This window comes from Myotis brandtii, unplaced genomic scaffold (assembly GCF_000412655.1).
Source record: "Myotis brandtii unplaced genomic scaffold, ASM41265v1 scaffold43, whole genome shotgun sequence".
Lineage (NCBI taxonomy): Eukaryota > Metazoa > Chordata > Mammalia > Chiroptera > Vespertilionidae > Myotis > Myotis brandtii.
Genome location: NW_005366455.1, coordinates 1600610 through 1624110, shown reverse-complemented (window position 1 = coordinate 1624110; position 23501 = coordinate 1600610). Strand labels below are relative to the sequence as shown.

Sequence of the window (23501 nt, the reverse complement as noted above, 5' to 3'; positions counted from 1 at the left end):
CATATGTGTCTCCTTGCAGTTTTTTCAGTTTTTGCTTCATGTGTTATGCCTTTTTGGGTAACTGACCCCTTTATCATTACATAATGCCCCTCTTTATCCTTGTAAGAAGGATTGGTATTTTTTCTTTAAATATTCAACAAAATTCACTGGTAAAACCATTTGCCTTTTTTATGGGAAGATTTAAAATTCACTAATTCAATTTCTTTACTTGCTATATGTCTATTCATATTTCTATTTCTTCTTGAGTCACTTTTGGTAATTTGTCTTTTTAGAAATTTATCCATTTCATCTAAGTTTACAGCTTATTGATATGAAGTCGTTTATATGGTACTTCCTTATAATTCTTTTAATTGCTGTACCCTTTTTAATTCCTCATTTGGGGAAAAAAGTATACAATTCACTGATTTTCAGTGTATTCACAAGACCATGTAACTATAACCATAATCTAATTGCAAAACATTTTTATCATCTCCCAAAAATATCCATATCCATTGGTAGGCCCTATTCTCCTTTCCCCAAACCCTAGGCAACCGCTAAGCTACTTTGTCTCTGTGGATTTGCTTATTTGGGACATTTCATATAATTAGAACATACAATATGTGGTCTTTCACTTAGCATAATATTTTCAAGGTTCATCCATATGGCAGCATGTATCAGTACTTCATTCCTTTTTAGGCTGAATAATATTCCTTACATGGACATACCACATTTTGTTTATTCCCTCTTCAGCTCATGGACATTTATGTTGTTTCCACTTTTTGGCTATTATGAATACTGCTGTTATGAACATTTCTGTTTAAGTTTTTGTGTGGTGCACCTTTTTAATTAGCATATAATCTCAAGGTTATGAGCTAAGTACCTAGCCACTCAGGAAACTGGAGGCTAGAGAGTGTGTTTTTTGTCTTTGTGTTTATATGTCTGTCTTTCTGTGTGTGGGAACAACCCAAGTTCCTGGATGTTTACAGAGAGTCTTTGGGTTTAAGAAGAAGCCAGAAGGGCTGAGTCAACTCTTAATATCTTAACTCTGCCCTACATGCTTCAACTCTCCCTGGCTCCATGCCTCACCTTCTGTTCTGAACCACAGTGTAAGTGAGGCCTGCAGGGTGGGAAATGGACCATGACATGCATGCCCAAAAAAGCCAGTGTACACACACACAAAAATGTGTATTTCTATCGTGCTTTTCAGATAAAAGGAAATGTGATATGTATCATTTTGTGATTCAAGAAAAGCAATGGTAAAAACCCTGCTCTCAAGTTAGTGGGAGGGAAAAATCATCTATCCATCAATAGATGTGATGATGCCCAAATATTACTTTGGTTAGAAAAATAATCCCACATAAACTCCCACTTTTCTCTCTTTTGGTCCTAAAACTTTCATCACTATCCTGCAGTGCCTCTGTGGATAAAAGCATGTGGTGAGCCAGACAGCTGTTCACCGGTGTCCTCTAGCTTTATTCCTAGTAATCCATCCCGTTTTGGCCTTCCTCCGAGACTCTTCCCCATCATCTATCACTTGGCCCTGAAATGGTTGTGAGGATTCTTCCTCCCCAGTCTTTGTTCTAAAATTGAATCTGAACACTCTTTGTTACCTAATAAGGCAGAGCCGGGCAATGTTTCTTTGCAACTATGTTATCTCATTCTGGATAAAGGTAGTGAGGTGAGTTGCAAGTAAATATAGAAAACCAAAGGGTAAAAACATTCTCTAAGAATAAGGGAAATCTGATTCCAGGATAAGACAAGAGATACAGTACTTGACTAAAAGTTGGTCTGATCTGGCCAAATAAGACTGCATGTGACACATTCAGGTGTACGTTTATAAGATGAGATTCTGTACCTGCTTGTTGAAATATCTTCAAAAGGGTAGAGGATCTCTCCATTGTTGCAGATTTCACAGATGAACCCCTTCTGGCTGCAGAGACTGCAGCTGTACACGTGAGAGCTGGCAAATTTAATGACCTTGCCCAGGAATGGAGCCAGCTTTCCCTCTATTACCTGCAGGAAGAGAAATGGGACAGGGAAAGTCATTGAGCACAGAAATCTTGCAGATGAGGAGAACTGGAATTCCTTTCCTTTACACAACAGGAAAACCTCTAATTATAATTTCTCAGCAACTCTGAGAAAGAAAAGACATAGTATTTTCGCTCCAAAAGAACCCTCTGGTCTAAACCACTGGAGGTTAGAAAATGAAGATGTTGAAACTTCTTTTGTATTCTTCTTTCTTTGTAGTGGGGTGTAAGGGATTGAAGACCAACAAACGGGGAGCCCCACTTGCATGGACCGACTCACAGTTACGGTGCGGTGTAAGAGGAATGCAGCGGGGTTCCCGGAATAGACTGAAAACAGCCAGGGTAAGTATGAACGTAGAACTTCATACTTTATGTTGTCTATTCAACAATTCCCTTTCTCTGATGAATTAATAGGATAGTTTTTTCACTGTCTCCCCCACGAACACAGAACAAATGTGGAAAAATAGGTTTCTTTTGCTGCTGACAAGTACCAGTATATTAATATAAAGAGGTTGCAAATTTGGCAGGCAGAGGGTCATATTCAGCCTGAAGAGTTAAAAAAAAAAATCTCTTAGTGTTTTAAAGAATGAGCCATTTTAATAATTGGGAGCCCAGTTGAGCGTTGACCTATGAACCAGGAGGTCATGGTTCGATTCCTGGCCTGGGCACATGCCTGGTTGTGGGCATGTGCAGGAGGCAGCTGATCAATGATTCTCTTTCATCATTTATGTTTCTATCTCTCTCTCCCTCTCCCTTCCTCTCTGAAATCAATCTATAATAATAAACTCGTAATATGGTAATTAGATCTGATGGCCGAACAGCAGAACGACCATTAGGACAACCTTCCGGACAACCATCCGGGACCAGGCTATGACATCCACTGGCGCCAGGCCAGACAAGGCAGATGCAATGCGATTGGTCAGGGGCCAGGCCATCGCCCCATGTTCGCCCTGCAGAGGGAGGCCCAGGCCACCGACGGGTGGGCTGTGGTGGGTGGGCGGGGCCTCCCTCTGCAAAGTAAGGCTGGCTCCCGGGTGGCTGCTGGTGGCCAGAGGGAAGCCCAGGTCCCGGGTGCCAGAGGGAAGCCGGTGCTGGCAGCCTGGGGAAGGAAGGCCTACTCTTGCACGAATTTGGTGCACCAGGCCTCTAGTAAAAGTATATTTAAAAAAAAAAATAATTGGGAGATTTCACATAAAAATGAAGATTTGGGGTTTCTTTTGAAAAATCATTATATCTAGCAGGCTAGGCCTGAACTCTAGCATGGTGATGATCCTGCCTGCGACAGGCAGCTTGCTCCCCCCGGAACACGTGCCTCCTGTCGATAGCTGTCCCCACCAGGCCCTTGTGTCTTGCATCTGCCTGCCTCCCACAGGTACCACACCTGTTGGCCTGCAAACAACCTGGCTTTTGGAACCAATGGTTGGTCTGACCCCTCCTCACTTCTCTAAAATGACGGGTTTCAAAGTGTTCAGCAGTTCGTGTACCAACAAGATAAAACCTGCCTTTATTTCTCTCTATTAGTGCAAATGTATATACATGCTGATTTTAATAAGAAAAAAAGAAAGAAAATTTAATTTGAAAATATTTGGAAATAGCTGCAGACTTTCAAATGAATCTATAGTTTGAATGACAATAACATAAAAATAACATCCAAGGGCAATGCATATCATACCTAAATGGAAATTACAGTGCCAAGGTGAATAAATTAGTAGTAACTAACATTTCAGAAATAAAAGACTGCAAGGAATGTAATAATGTGTTTTGCTAAAAATAGAAGCTATTCATAATACTGGAGATAAAAACTTAAGTGGTTTTTAAAAAATATATATATTTATTGATTTCAGAGAGGAAGGGAGAGGGAGAGATAGGAACATCAATGATGAGAGAGAATCATCAATCTGCTGCTTCCTGCACACCCTTACTGGGGATTGAGCCCACAACCTGGGCATGTGCCCTTGACTAGAATCAAACGGGGACGCTTCAGTCCACAGGCCTATGTTCTATCCACTGACCCAAACCGTCTAACGCTGAAGTGGTTTTAAAGGTCACAGTATAATCTCATGATCAAAATAACAGTAGTTAACTCTAGGGAAGGGAAGAAGTGGGAAAAGCAAGTCTTTCACTTTGTATACAGTTGTCTTTTTGCATTTTTAAAAACAATGTATATTGTTTTGCATCAAGGTACAGAAAATGAACAGAAAAACCAGGTTTGCTGCTTTATAAAAGTGGATATTTTTTTTTCTTAATATAGAGGGTAGAAATTATGCTGGCTGTTTTTCTGTCAAGCAAGTTCGTTTTCCATCATTCTGTAACTTATTTTCCTCTCTATTACCTTTAGAAAGCCATAGATAGAGCTCTTTTTATTTTTATTTTCTCAAGGACCATTAACTTCGACAAACCCCAGCAAAGCGTACTCCTAATACCAACACATGATACACTTTCTAAGAAATAACCACTACCAAATCATATACCCAACCACCAGAAAACGCTTTCCAATGTGTCATAGGGTTATTTCTAAATTGTGGTGACAATACTTCAGTTCTACTTGGTTTTGCTTACATTACTCTTTCCTAAACAACCAAGGTCAATGACACATTTAAAGAGAGGCGCAAAGTATAGTCCACTCAGGGGAAAACATCGGGATGCAGAACAGTTCTGGAAACCAGGTGAGTAAACGCTGCTTGAAGGAACCCAGGGTGAGAAGAGAAGACCTTGGGGAGGACCTGACAGTCATCACCTGGGATCTAGAGGAGCAGAACGGGCATCTTGTGCATAAAGCTTTCCCCATTTTATTTTTTATTTTATTTTTTAAAAATATATTTTATTGATTTTTTACAGAGAGGAAGGGAGAGGAATAGAGAGTTAGAAACATCGATGAGAGAGAAACATCGATTAGCTGCCTCCTGCACACCTCCCACTGGGGATGTGCCTGCAACCAAGGTACATGCCCTTGACCGGAATCGAACCTGGGACCTTTCAGTCCGCAGGCCGACGCTCTATCCACTGAGCCAAACCGGTCAGGGCAAGCTTTCCCCATTTTAGATGATCTCCTTGAGGCAAAGGGTATGAGAATTTTGAAGGCTTTTGAAATATCTCACCAAACTTATCTAATAAGCTTAAAAAATTAATTTGGGGACTGATAGCTTTATAATATTTATTCTTCCTATCGAAGAACCTGATCTATATCTCCATTTTATTACATTTTCATTTATTATAGTTCAATAAAAATTTGTTTTCTTTCCTTGTATATGCCACTCACACTTAATATATTTAGGTTATTTCCAAATTGAATTTTGTGTAATATTTTTTCTTATTAGCCATTGCTGGTATATTAGAATATATTGACATTTGTGTACACCTTATATATGACTGTATTTTACTGTATTTTCAGGAATGCAAAGCATTTTTAGGGGATTCTTTTGGGTCTTCTGAAAGTAATAAACTGGTCCCTTCCTTTCTAATATTATACCTCTTATTTATGTTTCATGTCTTATTGCATCACTCAGTGCTCCTAACACAATATTAAGTAATGATGGCGTTAGAATCAAACTGGAAATTATGGAGTCTAGTGAGTGGTTCCTTTTCTCCACCAGAAACATATATATTGTCATTCACCACATTTTATTGATTTCCTCTCTTTTTAAATTACAGCTTTAGTGAGATATAATTCACATACCATGTAATTCACCTATTTAAAGTCTACAATTAAATGGCATTTAGATTATTCACAGAGTTGTATACTATCACCACCATCAATTTTTGAGCATCTCTTCAACTCTTCCAAAAAACCTTGTACCCATTAGCGATTACTCCCTTTCCTCTAAACTGCTCCCCAAGCCCTAACCAAGCAATAGTCTAGTTTCTGTCTCTATGGAGGATTTACCTATTTTGGACATTTCATATAAATGGAATGATACAATATGTGGCTTTTCACTTAGCTTAACGTTTTCAAGGTTCAAGTTGATTCTCTTCTAAACACCTCTAGTCTAAGTCTCCTTTTTCCATCCTGCCCTACACTCTTATCTCTCCTGTCAATCTTCTAGTTTTATTTCCAGATGCCCATCTTTTTCCTTTGATCTGACCATAATATAGATACTAATCAGTTTTAGATACCACTTTCATCATGTATCATGTCTTCCCTCAAACCTTGGTGAATTCTTATTTTATCATTATTAAAAACTCTCCACTCATTCATTTCAGAGAATTATATTGAATTACTGTGTCCCATATTCTCCATACAAGAGTGAACTGGGCCAAACTGGAGGTTACATTTTGCCTGGAGTGCAGGTGGTCCATAGCTGGTTCCACGCTACCTATCCAAATTCATTTTCCATTTCTTACGATGTAACTTCTGTTGTGAGCAAATGTTTCCTCATGTAGAATATGCTTACTCTTGTTCTTGTGCCTTCACCCATGTCATTTCCTCTGTCTGAAGTTTCGCTTCTCTTCTTAACACTTTTTTAACTTCACCTAGGCTTTATGGCTCCGACCTATTCTGGCTTGATCTGGGAAGCCATCTTTGGCAACTTCACTGTTTGGATCTCTTGTGCTTCACATAAATTACTTTTACATCATGCACACCATGTAATGTAATATAAAACTTGATGCTGTTTTGTACTCTTTACTAATGCTTAACATGTGATTGTTTTGCTTATCCAACTGTTGATTGACTATATCGAAATGGTGAGCCTAACTATAAAATGGTGATTTTACTTAAGAAAATGTAAATTTTATATGGAGCAACCTAAGAGAATGAAATTGCTTGGAGGCAAGACTGAGTCTCATACTTGTCTTAAATATCCTATTTCTGCCAGGCACCTAAGTTCTTATTGATTGACCAAGGATGCTTTCTTGTCTTTTTCCTTGGCTGCAGTGGTTATATCTTAGGGCTGTTTTTGTGTCACAAATATTTTCAATCATTCTGCTGGGTGATTTAGGGAGGAGCATAAAGAGTGCATGGCCCTGGTGGAAGCTCAGCTATTCAGGAACTCCTTTGGCTTCTTTTCATTTGATTAATTGCTCTTCCTATTTGTCAGCTTAAGTTCATGGCCATGTTCCAAAGGGCTAAAGCTGCTGAAAGATTTCCTTCCAGAAAGTGAGGTAATAGTCTATGTTTTAGAATTTACAAACATATCTTTAATATTTCAGAAAGGAAAAGTTTATACTTATAATTGTCCAGGGATAAAGATATATTTAGAAGGTTTAAATCTTATCTTTGACTACAACTACTAGCAGCACTGGGAACCGGATCCAACTATTCTGGCTTCTCGTCTAGAGGTTCCATCACAACAAAGTAGTAGGTTCCAAATGTGACATCTCCATGGGTTCTTTTAAAAAATCAAATATATTAATACAAATTTTAAAAAAGAAAAATCAGATATATCTTTACTTTGGATAATTGTTTAAAAACAAAATCAAGTGATCTGCCTCCCATCATCTGCTCCTGCCCCCGCGTCTTACAACTTCTAATCCCATTTCCTAGCCATCTTGGTGGGGGCTTAGGGTGAGGGCCATATTCCACAAACACCAGGAAGATGGCAGCCTTAAAGAAGAACAAAGCCCAAGGAGCTCCTACCCTTAGTTTCTAACGAGAATGAAAAGCAGAAAAGAACTATTAGAATGCCAATGGACCTGGGAAATGACTATGGGTTGGGCGAGGTCAAATGGCCAACATGCGAACAAGTACACAGCCTGAGGGAAGTCAGATTTGAGAACTCTGTAGGTCACCCCTAAACTGGAGTGCATCCCTAGAGTGACAATAGTCCTCAGTGAGGCCCAGTATGGGGAACAGTCCTACAGCAAAAAGAAAACAGATTCCAAAAAAAAAAATTGAGACTAGTGTAAGGAGCCTCTGGGGCAACTTCAAGCATACCAACATTCACATCATGTGGATCCTGTAGGAAAAGAAAGAGCACAAGAAATTGGAGACCTATTTGAAAAATTAATGACAGAAAACTTTCTTAACTTGGTGAAGAAAATAGACATACAAGTTCAAGATGCACAGAGATTCCCAAACAAGATAACCCAAAGAGGCCCACACCAGGACACATCATAATTAAAATGCAAAAGGTTAAAAACAAAGAGATAATCTTAAAAGCAGCAAGAGAAAAGCAGTTAGTTACCTATAAGGGAGCTCCATAAGATTGTCAGTTGATTTCTGAACAGAAACTTTTCAGGCCAGAAGAGATTGGCAAGAAATATTTAAGGTAATGAAAAGCAAGGACCTACACCAAGATTACTCTACCCAACAAAGCTATCATTTAGAATAGAAGGACCGATAAAGAGCTTCCCAGACAAGAAAAAGCTAAAGGAGTTCATCACCACCAAACCAGCATTACATGAAATGTTAAAGGGTCTTCTTTAAGAAGTAGAACAAACAAACAAAAGATAAAAATATGAACAATAAAAGGGCAATAGATACATATCTATCAACAATTGAATCTAAAAAACAAAATAGCCCTGGCTGGCGTGGCTCAGTTGGTTGGAGCATCGTCCCATACACCAAAAGGTTGGGGGTTCAATCCCTAGTCACGGCATATGCAGTTGATGTTATTCACATCAATGCTTCATTCTCCTCCCCTCTCTCTGCTTCTTTCTTTCTTTCTCTCTCTCAAGTCGATAAAAACATATATATTCTCCAGTGAGGACTAATATAATAATAAAAAAATAAAAATAAAGTAAATGAATAAGCAGAACAGAAATAGACTCACAGGTACAGAGAACATTTTGATGGTTGCCACATGGGAGGGGGTTTTGGGGGGATGGGAGTAAAAGGTGAAGGGATTAAGAAGTACAAATTAGTTGTTACAGAACAGTCATGGGGATGTACAGTAGCGCATAGGGAATATCTATATAATAAAGAGCTAATATGCTAATTAGACCAGATAGCAGAACGACCTTTCTGAACAACCTTCTGGAACAACCAGTGGGTAGGGGGTGGGGGGCGGAGCCATGAGGCAACTGGGGCCACAAGGGCTGAGGCAGCCAGGGCTGTGAAGGCCTACTCTTGCACGAATTTCGTGCATCGGACTTCTTGTAGTCAATAATATTCTAATAAGTATGGTGTCAGATGGGTATGAGATTTATCAGTATAATTGCTTAGTAAGTTATGTAATGTCTAATCATTGAGATGTACACCTGAAACTAATATAATAATGCATGTCAACTGTAATTCAAAAATAATGAAAATGATTTTTTAAAAAGTCATAAGACCATTAACCAGGTGGTCATTTGGATATGTCATAAGTGATTGCAAAATAGGTCTCTGGATGAGGTTTAGTTATCCCTCTATTATTTTTCCCCAAAGTGCCTGCCTACGTGAGCAAAATCATGACAAAGTAGTTAGCAGAACGCTTCCTCCACTTCCTCCATCTCCTCAACCCCCTGCACTCAACCTCCTTCACCTTCTCCATATACCAAGTTGCCCTATCTTCTTGAGAAAAGGCAGATGTCTGAAACAGGGCAAAAGAGTTTGTGTCTGTTTTCCATTCAGCTGAATTTCTTGAACTAAGGAAGGTACTGGTCTGATTTTATTTACTTGGAGAGCATGCATATATGAGTATGTCAGAGGTATTTTAGTGACCGGGTATTCAAAGAACACACACTCCATTTGTAACTTAAAATGCTGTGTCCTCTTATTGCAAGTAGGATGAGGACAAACTGCAGCATCACACTGATACCTTCTTCTTCTTCTTCTTCCTGATTTTGCTATTTTTCACCTTTGTGGTCTCCAAATTCTGTTCACTCTATCATTTCAGGTACTTCTCCAGGAACCATCAAATATTACTTTCCATGCTCCAGCTAGCTGACAGACACACCAAATATGCTTCCCATGGAAGCTGCCTGGTTGAACTTCCAGTTCAGGGATACACACATTCATTCTCTCCCTCCCCCTCTTCTATTCTGGTCAAGATGGTCAGCATTGGAATTTGAGGCCTATGGCTTTCTTGCAGACTAAGACAACAGACTTTATTTGATTTGCTTTCTTGCAGACCAATCAAAAATTACAATTAAGTTAAAAAATAACCTAGTGCTGCCTTCTCCAAACCACAGTTTCAGAAACAGCTGCTTATTACTCATGTGTGGCACCAGGAAATTGCAGTGTCATGTTCAAGGTCTGCAGCCAATAGAGATCTGTGGGATTGGGAAATGGGCACAAATGATTCTTTTATGTCTGTTACCTTCACTCCCTTGGCACCACCACAGAATTCAAAATCTACAGGGGGAGAGAGACAGAGCACTAGTAACTTGGACAAGAAAAAAACCAAGGAAAAGCTCTTTCTCATTGCATTCCTGTATGCACTGGCTAATTCCGTCCCCCTGATTTGTCACTTACCTTCCATGCGAATGCGAGCATTCCTCGGCCATTGTGCAGCATTTAGAATCTGGACGACTATTGGGAAGACTTTGATGAAGAGGCTGCTTGCACTTGACAAATGGCCCCTCCTCTAAAAGTCCAACCAAAAGACCCCATTCACAGAGCACAAAGCCACCTGCCACTCACGAGTAACAAGCTAGCTGATGACATGGAAGAATCAAAATGGTCACACACTGTAAAATGATTTCCAATATAATTCAGTTTGCATTTGCTTGGCCAGAGGCCTGTGGAAGTTGGCCCTCGCTATTTTCCCTGCTTGTCATTTCTCCGCATCGACGGGTGGGTACAGTGAAATCTAGGGAGGTAGGCCGTGCAAGTTCATGGAGAGTTAAGGAAAAACAGCCTGTGGATTCTGCTCAAGTTTGAAAACCCTCACACACAGTGAGGATATTCTGAGTTCTCATTCAGTTATAAATGGTACTCATCGTAATCATAAGTCCTTGAAATTGGAAAAGAAAAAGCATAGGGGATTTTCCTATTTCAAAAAGTTTTGCTAAAACCTCATTTTCCCATAATTAACCTTTGAGCTCCTTATCGTGGCTCAATGCTGGGATGTTTGTATATAAACAGAAAACTGTCTTCTCTAATTAGCTGCTCCCCACCCCTCTTTACCCATCATGGAGCTGCTCTAACACTGCTGGGCTTCTGGCTAAGCAAGCACTTCACTGAGGGTGGATTATGATGTCACCAATTAGCTCTTATCTGATCCTTTCCCAAAGGTGACAATTTCTACTTAGACTTAGGAAACTATGTGATAATTGAATTTTGAGTTGATGTAATTGGGTAGATTTGTGAGTGGTCATCAAATTACATTTTGCCTCCTGCTGGAAACTAAGTCTTAGGGAATGCAAGATAAAAGAATTTCAATTTTCTTCAGTTGTTGAGTGGCAAAGATGAACCCAAGAACATAAATTTCTTCTTTATTTTTTAAATCTTTATCCAAGGATGTTTATTGATTTTAGAGAGGGAGGAAAGGGGGCAGAGGGAGAGAGAGAGAGAGAGAGAGAGAGAGAGAGAGAAAACATGGATTGGTTGCCTCCTGTACTCCCCAGACCAGGGATCAAACCTGTAACCTAGGTATGTGCCCCGACCAGGAATTAAATCCGCAACCTTTTGGTATACGGAATGACACCCAACCAACTGAGCCACCTGGCCAGGGTGAACATAAATTTCTTACGCATAAGAATATATGGGATGGGGGCTACTTCATACAGTTTTTCTGTACTACAGAAAGTGCCTCAAGGGGTGTGGCCTTGTCAGGGCACAGCCTCATGGAACTTCTGTGGAAGCATTTGCAGAGAGCGAAGTAGAGTTACGTGATCCACATGTGCTGAGCTCCCAAACAGACCACATAGTCTGACATAAGTACATATGGATTATCTGTGAAGGAATGATTAAATTATTTTACATTGAGACAGTTCCAGAAAATTCTCATGGTACGGTCAACAGAATTTTACTTCTGTGTTGAATTCATTGGTCATATACCTGAAATAAATCTGATTTAGGTCTCTATTCATTTTGGTCCTAGTTATGACATTATTGACTCATCAAACAGTAAACAAGGAAAGGCCCTGAGTGATCTTTTAAACTCAGCGTCCTTACGTAATAGGTGTATGAGAAATCTGAGGCCCAGAGCGGTCCTGTGAGCTGCCTAAGATCACCGAGCGGATCAGTGACAGACTCTGACTCCCCTCTTAAGCAGCCTTCACTGCTACAGGGAAAGGACTTTCCGAGGGCATCTGGGGTCAGACGCAGCTCTAGGGTGTTGGCCTGAGAATCCTGACCCACCGTATAGAAATGGAAGATTTCTAAAACGGGCTCAGTCCCTAAATGGAAGCAAGATGTGCAGTCTAGATAGATCCAGGTTACACCCATAGTTTCGATCTGAACTGGATCTGCCTTTGGCTTATAGCAGGGGTTCTCAACCTGTGGGTCGCGACCCCTTTGGGGGTCGAATGACCCTTTCACAGGGGTCGCCTAAGACCATCGGAAAACACATATATAATTACATATTGTTTTTGTGATTAATCACTATGCTTTAATTATGTTCAATTTGTAACAATGAAAATACATCCTGCATATCAGATATTTACATTACGATTCATAACAGTAGCAAAATTATAGTTATGAAGTAGCAACGAAAATAATTTTATGGTTGGGGTCACCACAACATGAGGAACTGTATTAAAGGGTCGCGGCATTAGGAAGTTGAGAACCACTGGCTTATAGGAAGATTTATTGTCCAACCTATTTACTTCTAGTACAGAAATTCTCTTAAATGGGCACATCTTATGTAAATTCCTGAATATCAAGTATGATTTTGAAGGGCATTGGTCAAACAACTGGGAACTCTATAAAGTAACACAAAACTGTGACAAAAATGGACTTAATATCAACATAAACGCTATTCTATTTACCAAAACTAGAGAAATGATTTTATTAAATGGAGAAGCAACTACAACTTGAAAAAAATAAGGCAAAACCAACAACTGCCTGTATGCATGTATGTGGGAGAAATGGAAGAAGTATGGCTTTTCAGAGAAGACCTGAGCAGAGGCCAATGTAAGACACATTAACCGAAAAACAACAAAGACCCCCCGGTTTAAAAAGGACAGAGAAATAGAGGAAAATAAAAGCAACATTCCCTGGTCATGTCAGATGACCCATTAGGAGTTAGGAGAGGCAGAAAGCAAAGAAGGGAAGGAGAAGGAGGGAAAAGATGGAAGAAAAAAAAAAGGTTAAGAAAAAGAAGGGGAAGGCAAGTCAGAAGCTGACAAAGAGGAAAAAGCCAGGATGCAGCTGACTGAGACCGGAAATGGTCATTAGAAACCTAGGCTTCTGTTCCTCGGTATGTCCCCGAAAGCTGTGTAAGCCACTCACTTCTCCAAGCCTCAGTTTCCTCATCTACGAAATCAAGTGATTGTACCAGGTCATTCAAAACTAGACGACCAGTAAGGATCCCTCTCTGTTCGAAAAGTCTACGATTTTGTGATTGACGAACAGGGGAAACATCAAAAGAAGCTTGTTGAATAGCCCCAGGAATGTAGAAAGGGAATATCTGGGGAGACAGATAAAAGGTGAGTTTAGCCAGACTAATTAGAAGATACCCAAGGACATTTTCAAAAGGAGTGAAATAATGTCACCAGTTTGCTGAGTGCCATTCAAAGAGGACTTAATGCTTTTTAGGAATTGTCCCCGCACAGGTGTGCAACCAGACACCGGTTTTCCTGAAGAAGCTGGAAATCCCTTCCTTTCATTAATGCATTTAATTAGTTATCATGTTTAGATAGCACTTAGGGATGAAAAGTACAATATAAGTGCTCAACATTATTATTACTTAATCACTTTTATGAGACTAGCGATGCCAAAGATTAAATGGGAAAACAAAATAAGTTCCTGTCTAGAATGCTGTGATCTAATAAATAGCTGGGTCGCTGATGTGAGAAAAAGCAAATCCTGCATATAAAGTGAGAGAGGCGCTTATTAGCTTGCATGCCATTGTGTTAAGGTTGTCGGTAATTTGTATTCTTTGCCTCCAGGTATCAACAAGCAGTAAACCACCACTTACACACAGCACTGATTATGATTTCACACATCTTGTTTTTCAAGAATATTATCTGCAATGTTTGTGGCGTCTATATGCTGGGCAGCTGTATATCCAGGATATGGACTGAAATACACGTGGGAATTTAGTATACAATAAAAGTGGGGGAAATAAGTTATTTAATAAATGATGGTGGGGCAGCTGGTTCGCCATGGGGGAGGGGGGAAAGAAAGCTGAATCTCCAACTCATTCCATAAAAAATGTAATTCCAGATAAATCAAAGATTTAAAATAAAAAGAAAACCATTTACAAAGTATTTTTAAAACGATAAAAAAAGTATTAGAGAAAAATGTCAGAGAAATATTTACATGGGAGTAAATATTTTATAATCCTAGAAACCATAAAAGAGTGATGAATGTGAATATATAAAATTTAAAAGTTAGTACAATACAAAATACCACTTGCAAAGTCATGTGACAGGAAACTGGGGAAAATATTTCCTATTTATGTGAAAAAGTGCTAATTTCCTTAATATAGAAAGAGCTCTTTCAAATTAATAAGAAAAAGATCAACAATATAATTTCAAAACAGGTTAATGAAATTAACAGGCAATTCACAAAAGCTACAAATGGCCAATTGCCGGAAGCCGGTCCATCCTTGCTGCTTGACACAGTTGCTGCAGGAAAGAAACATCTGCACAGCATATGTTCAGATAACAGAAAGACTTGGCCCAGCTCAGATTGGGACCCAGGTAAAGACAGAGACTGGCTGACAGCAGCTGCCCTCTCACTGCAACAGGACTTGTTTCCCATTTCTACCTTGGACCACAGGGAAAGGGGCAGCTGAAGGAAAGGGCTGTGTCAGGATGCTGCCTTCTTCCCTTTCTCCTCCTTCTTTATTCTAAACACTTCCATGCCTTGTAGTTCTTTTGCTTTCTCTTCTTTTTCTCTCTACTACCCTCCATCTTCCATATCAGCTGACCCAGAGGGCATAGCTTACTCCTCCTCGGACACCGACACCACCATCAAGCACGGCCCTGATGGACCCTTTGATGCAGCCCTTCAACTCGCTGACGCTTCGGAAAGCCCATCGCCAGTGATGCCGCCCGCTAGCCAGACCAACAAGGACAACCAAACCACTGACTTGAGGACAGCTGAAATCCCTTGACTGAAGAGGCCAGCAACCTTCTACAGGAACAAGGCTCTTTGTGCAATCCATCCACTATGTTTATAGCTATGCTTATTGTCATTGCTTGCCAGTGTTCTTCCGAGTCTTAAACAGCCCAATCTGAGAGGTGGCCACTGATTTACACGCGCTATCATTTAAAAAACAAAAAAGGGGGAATTTGCTGGAAGCCGGTCCATCCTTGCTGCTTGACACAGTCGCTGCAGGAAAGAAACATCTGCACAGCATATGTTTCAAGGGACCTGGCATATATAGCATATTGTTCTTAATATGTTTGCTCTCCTTAGTGCCATGTGTTTTAACCAAGGTCACCTCTCCGAGAAAGGTTGTTTCCCCAGGTGGGGATTTTTCCCCGAGGTTAGGGAGGGGATACAACCCCTTAATTAAGTGCCAGGCGGGTAGTTAAGCTACATAATCTTTACTCCCTGGAATGGAGATAAGAAACGCCCTAACCTTTGTAATAGAAATTGACAGGATTAAAATCGGCTGGTATAAATATAGATGTAACAAGACAATAAACATCAGATCCTGATCAGTTCCTAACCAGAACTCCGACCAGAACTTTGGCTGGAGATCCTGGCTAGAGGTCCTGACTAGGCTGCTGATCAACTGAAGGCTGTCTCCGTGTCATTCCTTCTTCGCCGACTCCGTCCACACCTTTGGGGACCCCTGGACCCACTGGGGTCGGACCCCAACAGCCAATAACATAGAAAAAAGATGCTCAACCTTACTTACAATGGGAAAAAATACAAATTAGAGTAACTGTGTGAGGTTATATTTTATATTTTAGATTGGCTAAGATTAAAAATATCGTCAGTACGGAAAGTTAATGTGGGTGCAAGGAAATAGGCATTCCCAAGACACTCAATGAAAGTAGAAATTGGTCCTCCCTTTTTAGAAGGCAAGTGGCAATAGTATCAACCCGCAGAGCAGGCATATCCTTTGACCTGGCGTTCTCATGTTAATGATTTTACACTACAGATACATTTACACACGTGCACAGGAAATGGCCGAGGGTGTTCACTGCAAGACTGGTTCTAATAGAGAAAACTGCACAGGTTAAACATTAAGGGAACTCTCAACCCTGCAGCTGATAAAAGCAAGAGGGTAAGCCTTTACGTGTCCTGAACACGCTCATGGACCCACATGCCCACCGTATACTGTCCACTGGAAAAGGCAAGAGCAGAAACACAGGATAGTTTGATCCTATATGCAAAGGGAAAGAAAGTAAAAAAACAAAAAAACCCCACACTTAGAAATGTGTAGAAATGTGTGGAAGAAGACAGCAAGCTGACTAGAGTTAACAGGAGCTACCTCTGCAAAGTGGAATGTGGGAGAGAGAAGGGGAGGTTTAAAAACAGATTTCTGTAATAAACTGGATAAGAAATTAAGACAAACAATTTTATTTACAATTGCATAAAAAAATAAAAATTCCCAGGAATAAATTTAACCCAAGGAGGTGAAAGACCTGTACACTGAAAACTATGACATTGCTGAAAAAAAATGGAAGACTACGCAAATAAATGGAAAAGATATTCCATGATCATAGACTGGAAGAATTAATATTGTTAAGTGTCCATACTACTGCAAAGCAATCTATATATTTAATGTTATCCCTATCAAAATAGCAAAACAAACAAACAAAACCCAACAACAACAACAAACAAAAACAATCCGATTAAAAAGTGGGAAGCAGATCTAAATAGACTTTTTTTCCCAAAAAAGACATACAAATGGCCAACAGCTACATAAAAAGGTGCTCGATGTCACCAGTCACCAGGGAAATGCAAATCAAAACCACAATGAGATATCACCTTGCACCTGTTGCAATGGCTATTGTAGAAAAGATAAGTGTAGGTGAGGATGTGGAGAAAAGGGAACTCTTGTGCACTGTTGTTAGGAATGTAAATTGGTGAAGCCACTCTGAAAACAGTATGAAGTTTCCTCAAAAAATCAAAAATAGAACTACCATATGATCCAGCAATTCCACTTCTGGATATTTATCTGAAGAAAAGGAAAACACTAACTCAAAAAAGGTTTAGCATCCCCATGTTCACTGTAGCATTATCTACAATAGCCAAGATATGGAAACAACCTAATGTCCATGCTGGACAATGGATGAAGACAATGTGGTATATTATACAGTGGAATATTATTCAGCCATAAAAAGAAGAAAATCTTGCCATTTGCTACAACATATGCAGATCTTAAGGGCATGATGCTAAGTGGAATAAATCAGACTGAGGAAGACAAATACTGTATGATCTCATTTCTATGTGGAATTTAAACACACACACACACACACACACACACACACACACCCAACCAAGCTCACAGATACAGAGAACAGATTGGTGGTTGCCAGAAGCGTCCGGGGGTGGGAGTGGGGGTTGAAATGAGTGAAGCTGGTCAAAAGATATAAACTTCTGGCTATAAAATAGATAAGTCATAGGGATGTAATATACCGCATGTTGGCTACAGTTAATATTGTATTGCATATTTAAACGTTGCTAAGGGATCTTAAAAGTTCTCACCAAAAGAGAAAAATTATTGTGTGGTGATGGATGTTAAGTAGACATATGGTGATCATTTTGCAATATATAAAAATACTGAACCAGCTTTTCCCTTGAGAGGAGTGTGGCCTTTACTCCACACCATGGCGTGTGCTCATCCACTGATACCAGTGTGCTCCGTAAAGGGGAGTCATCTGGCAAAACGTCACTGTGCCTGCTGTGTTCAAGGATCCATTCAACCAGTTATTGGGAACTTTGTTCACACAACTTGCGTAAAAACACCAGGCAGCTCTATGCTGTCAGTGAACTGGCAGGTCATCAAACCAGTGCTGAGTCTGGGGGTGCTGGCAGAGCTGCGCCTTGAGTTCCCAGAGTTCAAGGAGGTGGGACTCACCGTTCTGGCCAGGTGCTTTTGGAAATATGAGTCTTGAGGGGGGAGGGGCATGTTTGCACTAACCAACATCTGGCGCCATTGGCACTGTCGAGTGAACACAACACAACATCAGTGTGCCATCGGCTTTGCCCTGGCTGCCTTGGCCTTCCCAATGTTGGCCATGTCTAAAGGACATGGTATTGAGGAAGTTCCTAAAATTCCTTGGGTGGCAGAAGATAACACTGAAGGTCACTAGAAGACCAAGGAGGCTGTTTTGCTTCTTAAGAAATGTTTAAGGCCTGGAATGATAGCAAAAAGGTCTAAGCCTCTCAGTGAAATGAGAGCTGGTAAGGGGAAAATGAGAAACTGTCGCCGTATCCAGCACAGGAACCTTGCATCATCTATAATGAGGACAATGGTATCATCAAAGCCTTCAGAAACATCCCTGGAATTACTCTGCTTAATGGAAGCAAACTGAACATTTTGAAACTTGCTCCTGGTGGGCACGTGGACTAAAAGTGCTTTCCGCAAGTTAGATGATCCGTATGGCCATGCGGAGTAACTACACCTTCCCATGCACTCGATGCTCAGTTCAGACCTGAGCAGAATCTTGAAAAGCCCAGAGATCCAAAGAGCCCCCCAGCACCAAGAAGATTCACGGCAGAGACCTGAAGAAGAATCCCCTGAAAAACCTGAAAATCATGTTGAAGCTAAACCCCTATGAAAAGACCATGCACGGAATCACCATTCTCTCCAGGCCAAGAACCACAAGCTCCGGGTGGATAACGCAGCAGCAGCAGCAGAGCTAGAAGCTAAATCAGATGAGAAGGGGGTTCCAGGCAAGAAGCCTGTGGTCGGGAAGGAAGGAGGCTGTTGGCCTTTACGAAGCAGAAGCCTTGGTGGGGAAAAAGGCTGCAGCTACCAAGAACCCAGCAGCCGAGAAGCCTGCCGTGGGGAAAAACCCACCACGGAAGAAAAGACATCTGTGGCGTAAACTTAAATGTGTTTATTCCCTAAAGGTCAAATCACTTTGGACAGCCAATTTTATTTTTTAAAATACATTTTTATTGATTTCAGAGAGGAAGGGAGAGGGAGAGAGTTAGAAACATCAATGAAGAGAGAGAATCATTGATTGGCTGCCTCCTGCATGCCCCCTCCTGGGGATCGAGCCAGCAACCTGAGCATGTGCCCTTGCCCGGAATCAAACCCGGGACCCTTCAGTCCGCAGGCCCAAACCAGCTAGGGCTGGACAGCAAATTTTAAATAAAGACCTGATCAAAGGTAGTGAGAAACATGAAAAAAAAATTGAATCATTATGTTGTACACCTGCAATTAATACAATGTTATATGTCAATTATACCTCAATTAAATATATCATTCACGGGAATCCAAAGATGACACTTCTTAAAATGAAAACAGGATAGAGTAGGAGTGGAGCGGGAAGAAACATCTGGGTGGTAACAGTGGGAGAACATGGTGATTGTGTGGATAATGTCTGTGGTAGAGTTAAACTTTATTTTGCGGTTTGACTGCAAACAGCTGTGAAGGCTCACACCTGCCTCTCCTTGCCCCACACCTGGGCAGGCTGCTAGGAAGCCAAGTGTTCCCCCTTCAGCACCTCAAGGAGATCAAACCACCTGTCTCCTGTCTACCTATGGGAATCCTTACCCAGAACCCCCTCCCCAGCCACATAAAAGCTCACGCGAGGCTGCTTTCCTCTCTCCGGCATTTGGGATCTGCGCGAAGATCTCAGCTCCACCTCAGGGACCTCAATTATGTAAGTCATAAACCTTTTTGTACCTTCAAAAAATTCTGTGCTTTTTGGATATTTAAATAAGGAATACAAATTGCCACTTTTATAATGTTTAAATTCTTTAAAAAACCAGTGACGGCTCTATAAAGAATGGCTTTAGAAATATATACATGTAATTTGCATATGCATATGTAAGCATTGTAAAAATGTAGAAAAGCCTTCATGTTTTTGGTTTTATATGACTTGTGCTTTCACTCGTCCACAATATGTTTATTTTCACAAAAGTTCTTTGGAAGTCGCCTATCAGTGAACATATCGCGCCTGCATCAGACTCAATGCTTGTATCCAAGGAGACCTGTGTGTCTAATCAGAATGTTTCCTGACTTATGGTTTTTTGAGGTTTTGGAAGGTAACACTGCCCCAATTAGAATGACTTATAAGATATGCAGAGTGTCAACAGCCGTATCTAATGCCAGGCAATTTAAGGTGGTTTTTGTTTACATAATTATCACCGAATTCTAGACATTTAATCTTATCTCTTTAAATACCTAACTGGGAGTTAGTAAGTAAGCAATCAGCTAGAATGCACGTTTCATTTTTCTATGAATCTCACCTAAACATTTTCAATGCCTCTTCCCAGCTCTGCTGGGCCAGGCCTTTCTCCTTCCTGCCTATCAGGAGTGACTTACCCGCCCGCTCCATCCCCGCAGGCACATTACTTCATCTCCTTCACCTGGCTGGTCTGGAAATTCCAACAGTTTTAGATTGTGTTTTGTAGTCAGCAGGAGGAGAAACAGCATTGGTATCAGATTTTAAAAAGTCCCTTCCCCATCTGTTCAAAGGTCTCGACCATTTCACGTCACCCCAGGCACTGGACAGAGGAAGGATGTTACTCAACCTGAATGTTTTTAACCACTCAGTGTGGTGTCACTCCAAAGGAAAGTCTATGAACTGACTGACCTGCCTTAGACTTGGCCTTAAGAAAGAAATGGAAACGGTGGTTTTACAACAGGACATTCAAATATAATCAAAGAGAAACGAGTTTTGAATAGTTTGTCCACCTGTGAGTGACATGTCAGAGGCTTGGTAAAATCTAAATGGAAAAGTGCCCTAAGAAAGGAAGCCCAGTAAGCGGCCCACTTCCAGGGGGCTGAGGACAGAGGGTCTGTGATCTGGCCCAGCGTCTAACGTCCTTCTCTATGCCACCCCATAGTCGGCCTTCCTCCCTCTGGCATTTCTGTACGCCAGGCCAGAAGAGACTCATCAACATTCATTTGCGACTGCTGGGAGCTCTCGTAAAGGGAAAACTTTCAAACAGGTCAGAACTTTGTGTGAGTGTAGAGCCGTGGTTCTCAACCTTCTGGCCCTTTTAACACAGTTCCTCATGTTGTGACCCAACCATAAAATTATTTTCGTTGCTACTTCATAACTGTAATGTTGCTACTGTTATGAATCGTAATGTAAATATCTGATGTGCAGGATGGTCTTAGGCGACCCCCGTGAAAGGGTTGTTCGACCGCCAAAGGGGTTGCGACCCACAGGTTGAGAACCGCTGGTGTAGAGGTTGAGTTGTCTTTGGGCACCCTGTCCTTCAGCAGCATGGGTAACTGAAGAGAATTAGTCCCTCACAATCGTGTGTGGGTGTGTGTGTGTGTGTGTGCGCGCGCGCGTAAAGAGAGAGAGAGAGAGAGAGAGAGTGTGTGTGTGTGTGTGTGTGTGCGCGCGCGCGCAAGTAGAGAGAGAGAGAGAGAGAGAGAGAGCGCTCAGCTAACTGAAACTCCAAGCAGTTGTAGAGTAGCTTATGAAAACTGGAAGAGGTTTCATTGGTCTCTTTTATTATATATTTCCTTAAATTGAGGTATAAGATACACAGGTAAAGTGCACAGATCTCAAGTGCACAACTCAGTGAATTTTAAACATGTATGTGAAACGACTATTGTCCCATCTGTGCTCTTGGCCTCCAGCTCCAACTGCTCCAACCCGTGCTCTATGCTACCACCAGAGTATCTTAGAAAATACAGATTTGACGAAACAGTAAGGATAATGGCATCAGCTGTTACACCTCCCCCACAGCAGTGACTGACTGTTTAATATGTGCCAGTTGCTGCTCTGAGCTCTTTAATTCCTTATCTTCTTTAAGATAAGACAAGTCATGCACTTAGCACATTGCCAGCCATACAGTGAGCATTAAATAGTAACTATTACTACTATTATTTATGCACAGGAGCCCAAAGAGGTCAGTATTTTTATCATTACCAATTTATAGGTGAAAAACTGAGTCTTAGAAGGCTTGAGTCCTTTGCCCACGGTTGCTCTGCTTAAACGTGCAGAGGAGGGGGCTGGACTCCCGAGCCCAGGGCTAACCACTAGGCTTCGGTGCCATCTTAGAGCTGGCATTTCTCTAATGAAACCCCTGAAGCCTCTTCAGCTGCTATAGGATCAGGTCTCACCTCCTTCGTGTGCCCTGCCCCGCCAGGTCTTCTCACAAGCCTGTCTTCCCACACTTGCTTCCAGTTTCTACCTACCATCTGTTCATCCGCTCTGGGGATGACTGTCTACTCATTCTTCCCTGGAAAAGTTTTGATCTTAGTAAATATCATTCACCGCTATCATCACGCATGAGTTCTGAAAGCTTTCCGTATTTATTTCTAATTCTTACTGCAGCTACCCACAATAAGTAGTACATAGTCATTTTACAGCCAAATAAACAGAGACACAGAAAGATGAAGGGTCTGGCTTCATGGTGAGAGAGCCAATATCCCTCACAGCTGGAGTGTGAACCCAGGACACCTGATTCCAGGGCTCGGTCCTTCCCACACCACCACCCCTTTCGCTCCTGCCTCAAATGCCACTTACTTTCAAAGGCATTTGGTACTTGGCCACCAGCTAGGCCCCTCTTGCTCTGTGCCTTCCACAGGTATAAACAGGTCACCAGTTAAGGAGGAATGGCTCTTGCTTCATTTCCATCCTAGGCCTTTCCAAGTGCAGGCAACTTTTGCATTAACAAAACTGAAACAGAGTATTTCTGGAATATTCCTACTGCAGGCCCTAGAAGCAAACATTTAAATTGCAACTTTGTCCAAGCAAAATGGCACATCTTTGGCCAGATGGGGTTATGGTCTGATGGCATGAAGGCAGAGGGCAAAAGGAGAAGTTGCTGCCAGTTAAACACCACATACGCTTTAGCAGAACCTCTAGGGGACGTGGGATTCACGAGCTCCTGGGACACTGTAATTCCTGAAGGATGAGCCGGCGGCTCTCCAAACATGAGGACAATGGAGGATGACTCTGTGGGCAGCCAGAAAGGCCATGCTGGGCAATTTTTGAACTGATTTTGAAAAGCATTTTGTTATTGGAATAGCTAACATTCTTGTTGATGATGTAGAAAAAAAAACACCACCCAAGCATCCGAACATTCGGTATATGTTCAGCTTCTGTATCTCAGGAGTGAACATTAATGTGCAATCTGTAAAGTCGCACAACTCGACAGGAAGTGGCTGGCCCTGCGATGGCCTCCCGACAAGCTCTGGCAGCTCTGGCTGTGATGACCCAATCATACTTGTATTTAAGATGGTTAAATGCCTTTTTGCATATATTTATACTCCATATGTATATTTTCAAGCTCTAAGCTACCTAAAGAGTCTCATTGTTGAGGGAAAAAGTACAAGTATCCAATTTGGAACAGCATAATTATGGAAATAACTTAAAAGGTAAATTGGGCTGACAGGGTGATTCCAAAGTCGACCTGGA

The 23501-nt window shown here is 41.2% G+C and overlaps 1 protein-coding gene and 1 long non-coding RNA gene across 3 annotated transcripts in view; one reads left to right on the top strand and one right to left on the bottom strand.

Moving 5' to 3' along the window:
* Nucleotides 1-23501, bottom strand: part of PLEKHM3 (pleckstrin homology domain containing, family M, member 3) — a 162666-nt gene that overhangs the window by 21337 nt on the left and 117828 nt on the right. For both annotated transcript variants that reach the window (XM_005874214.2, XM_014546076.1), the window contains exon 7: nucleotides 1835-1992. In XM_005874214.2, coding sequence (XP_005874276.1) covers nucleotides 1835-1992 — 158 coding nt within the window. The remainder of the gene's footprint in view (nucleotides 1-1834; nucleotides 1993-23501) is intronic.
* LOC102244947 overlaps nucleotides 1-23501 on the top strand; it is a 65615-nt gene that overhangs the window by 1219 nt on the left and 40895 nt on the right. Inside the window, exon 2 of the long non-coding RNA XR_001363665.1 lies at nucleotides 2227-2348. This is a non-coding gene — a long non-coding RNA (uncharacterized LOC102244947). The remainder of the gene's footprint in view (nucleotides 1-2226; nucleotides 2349-23501) is intronic.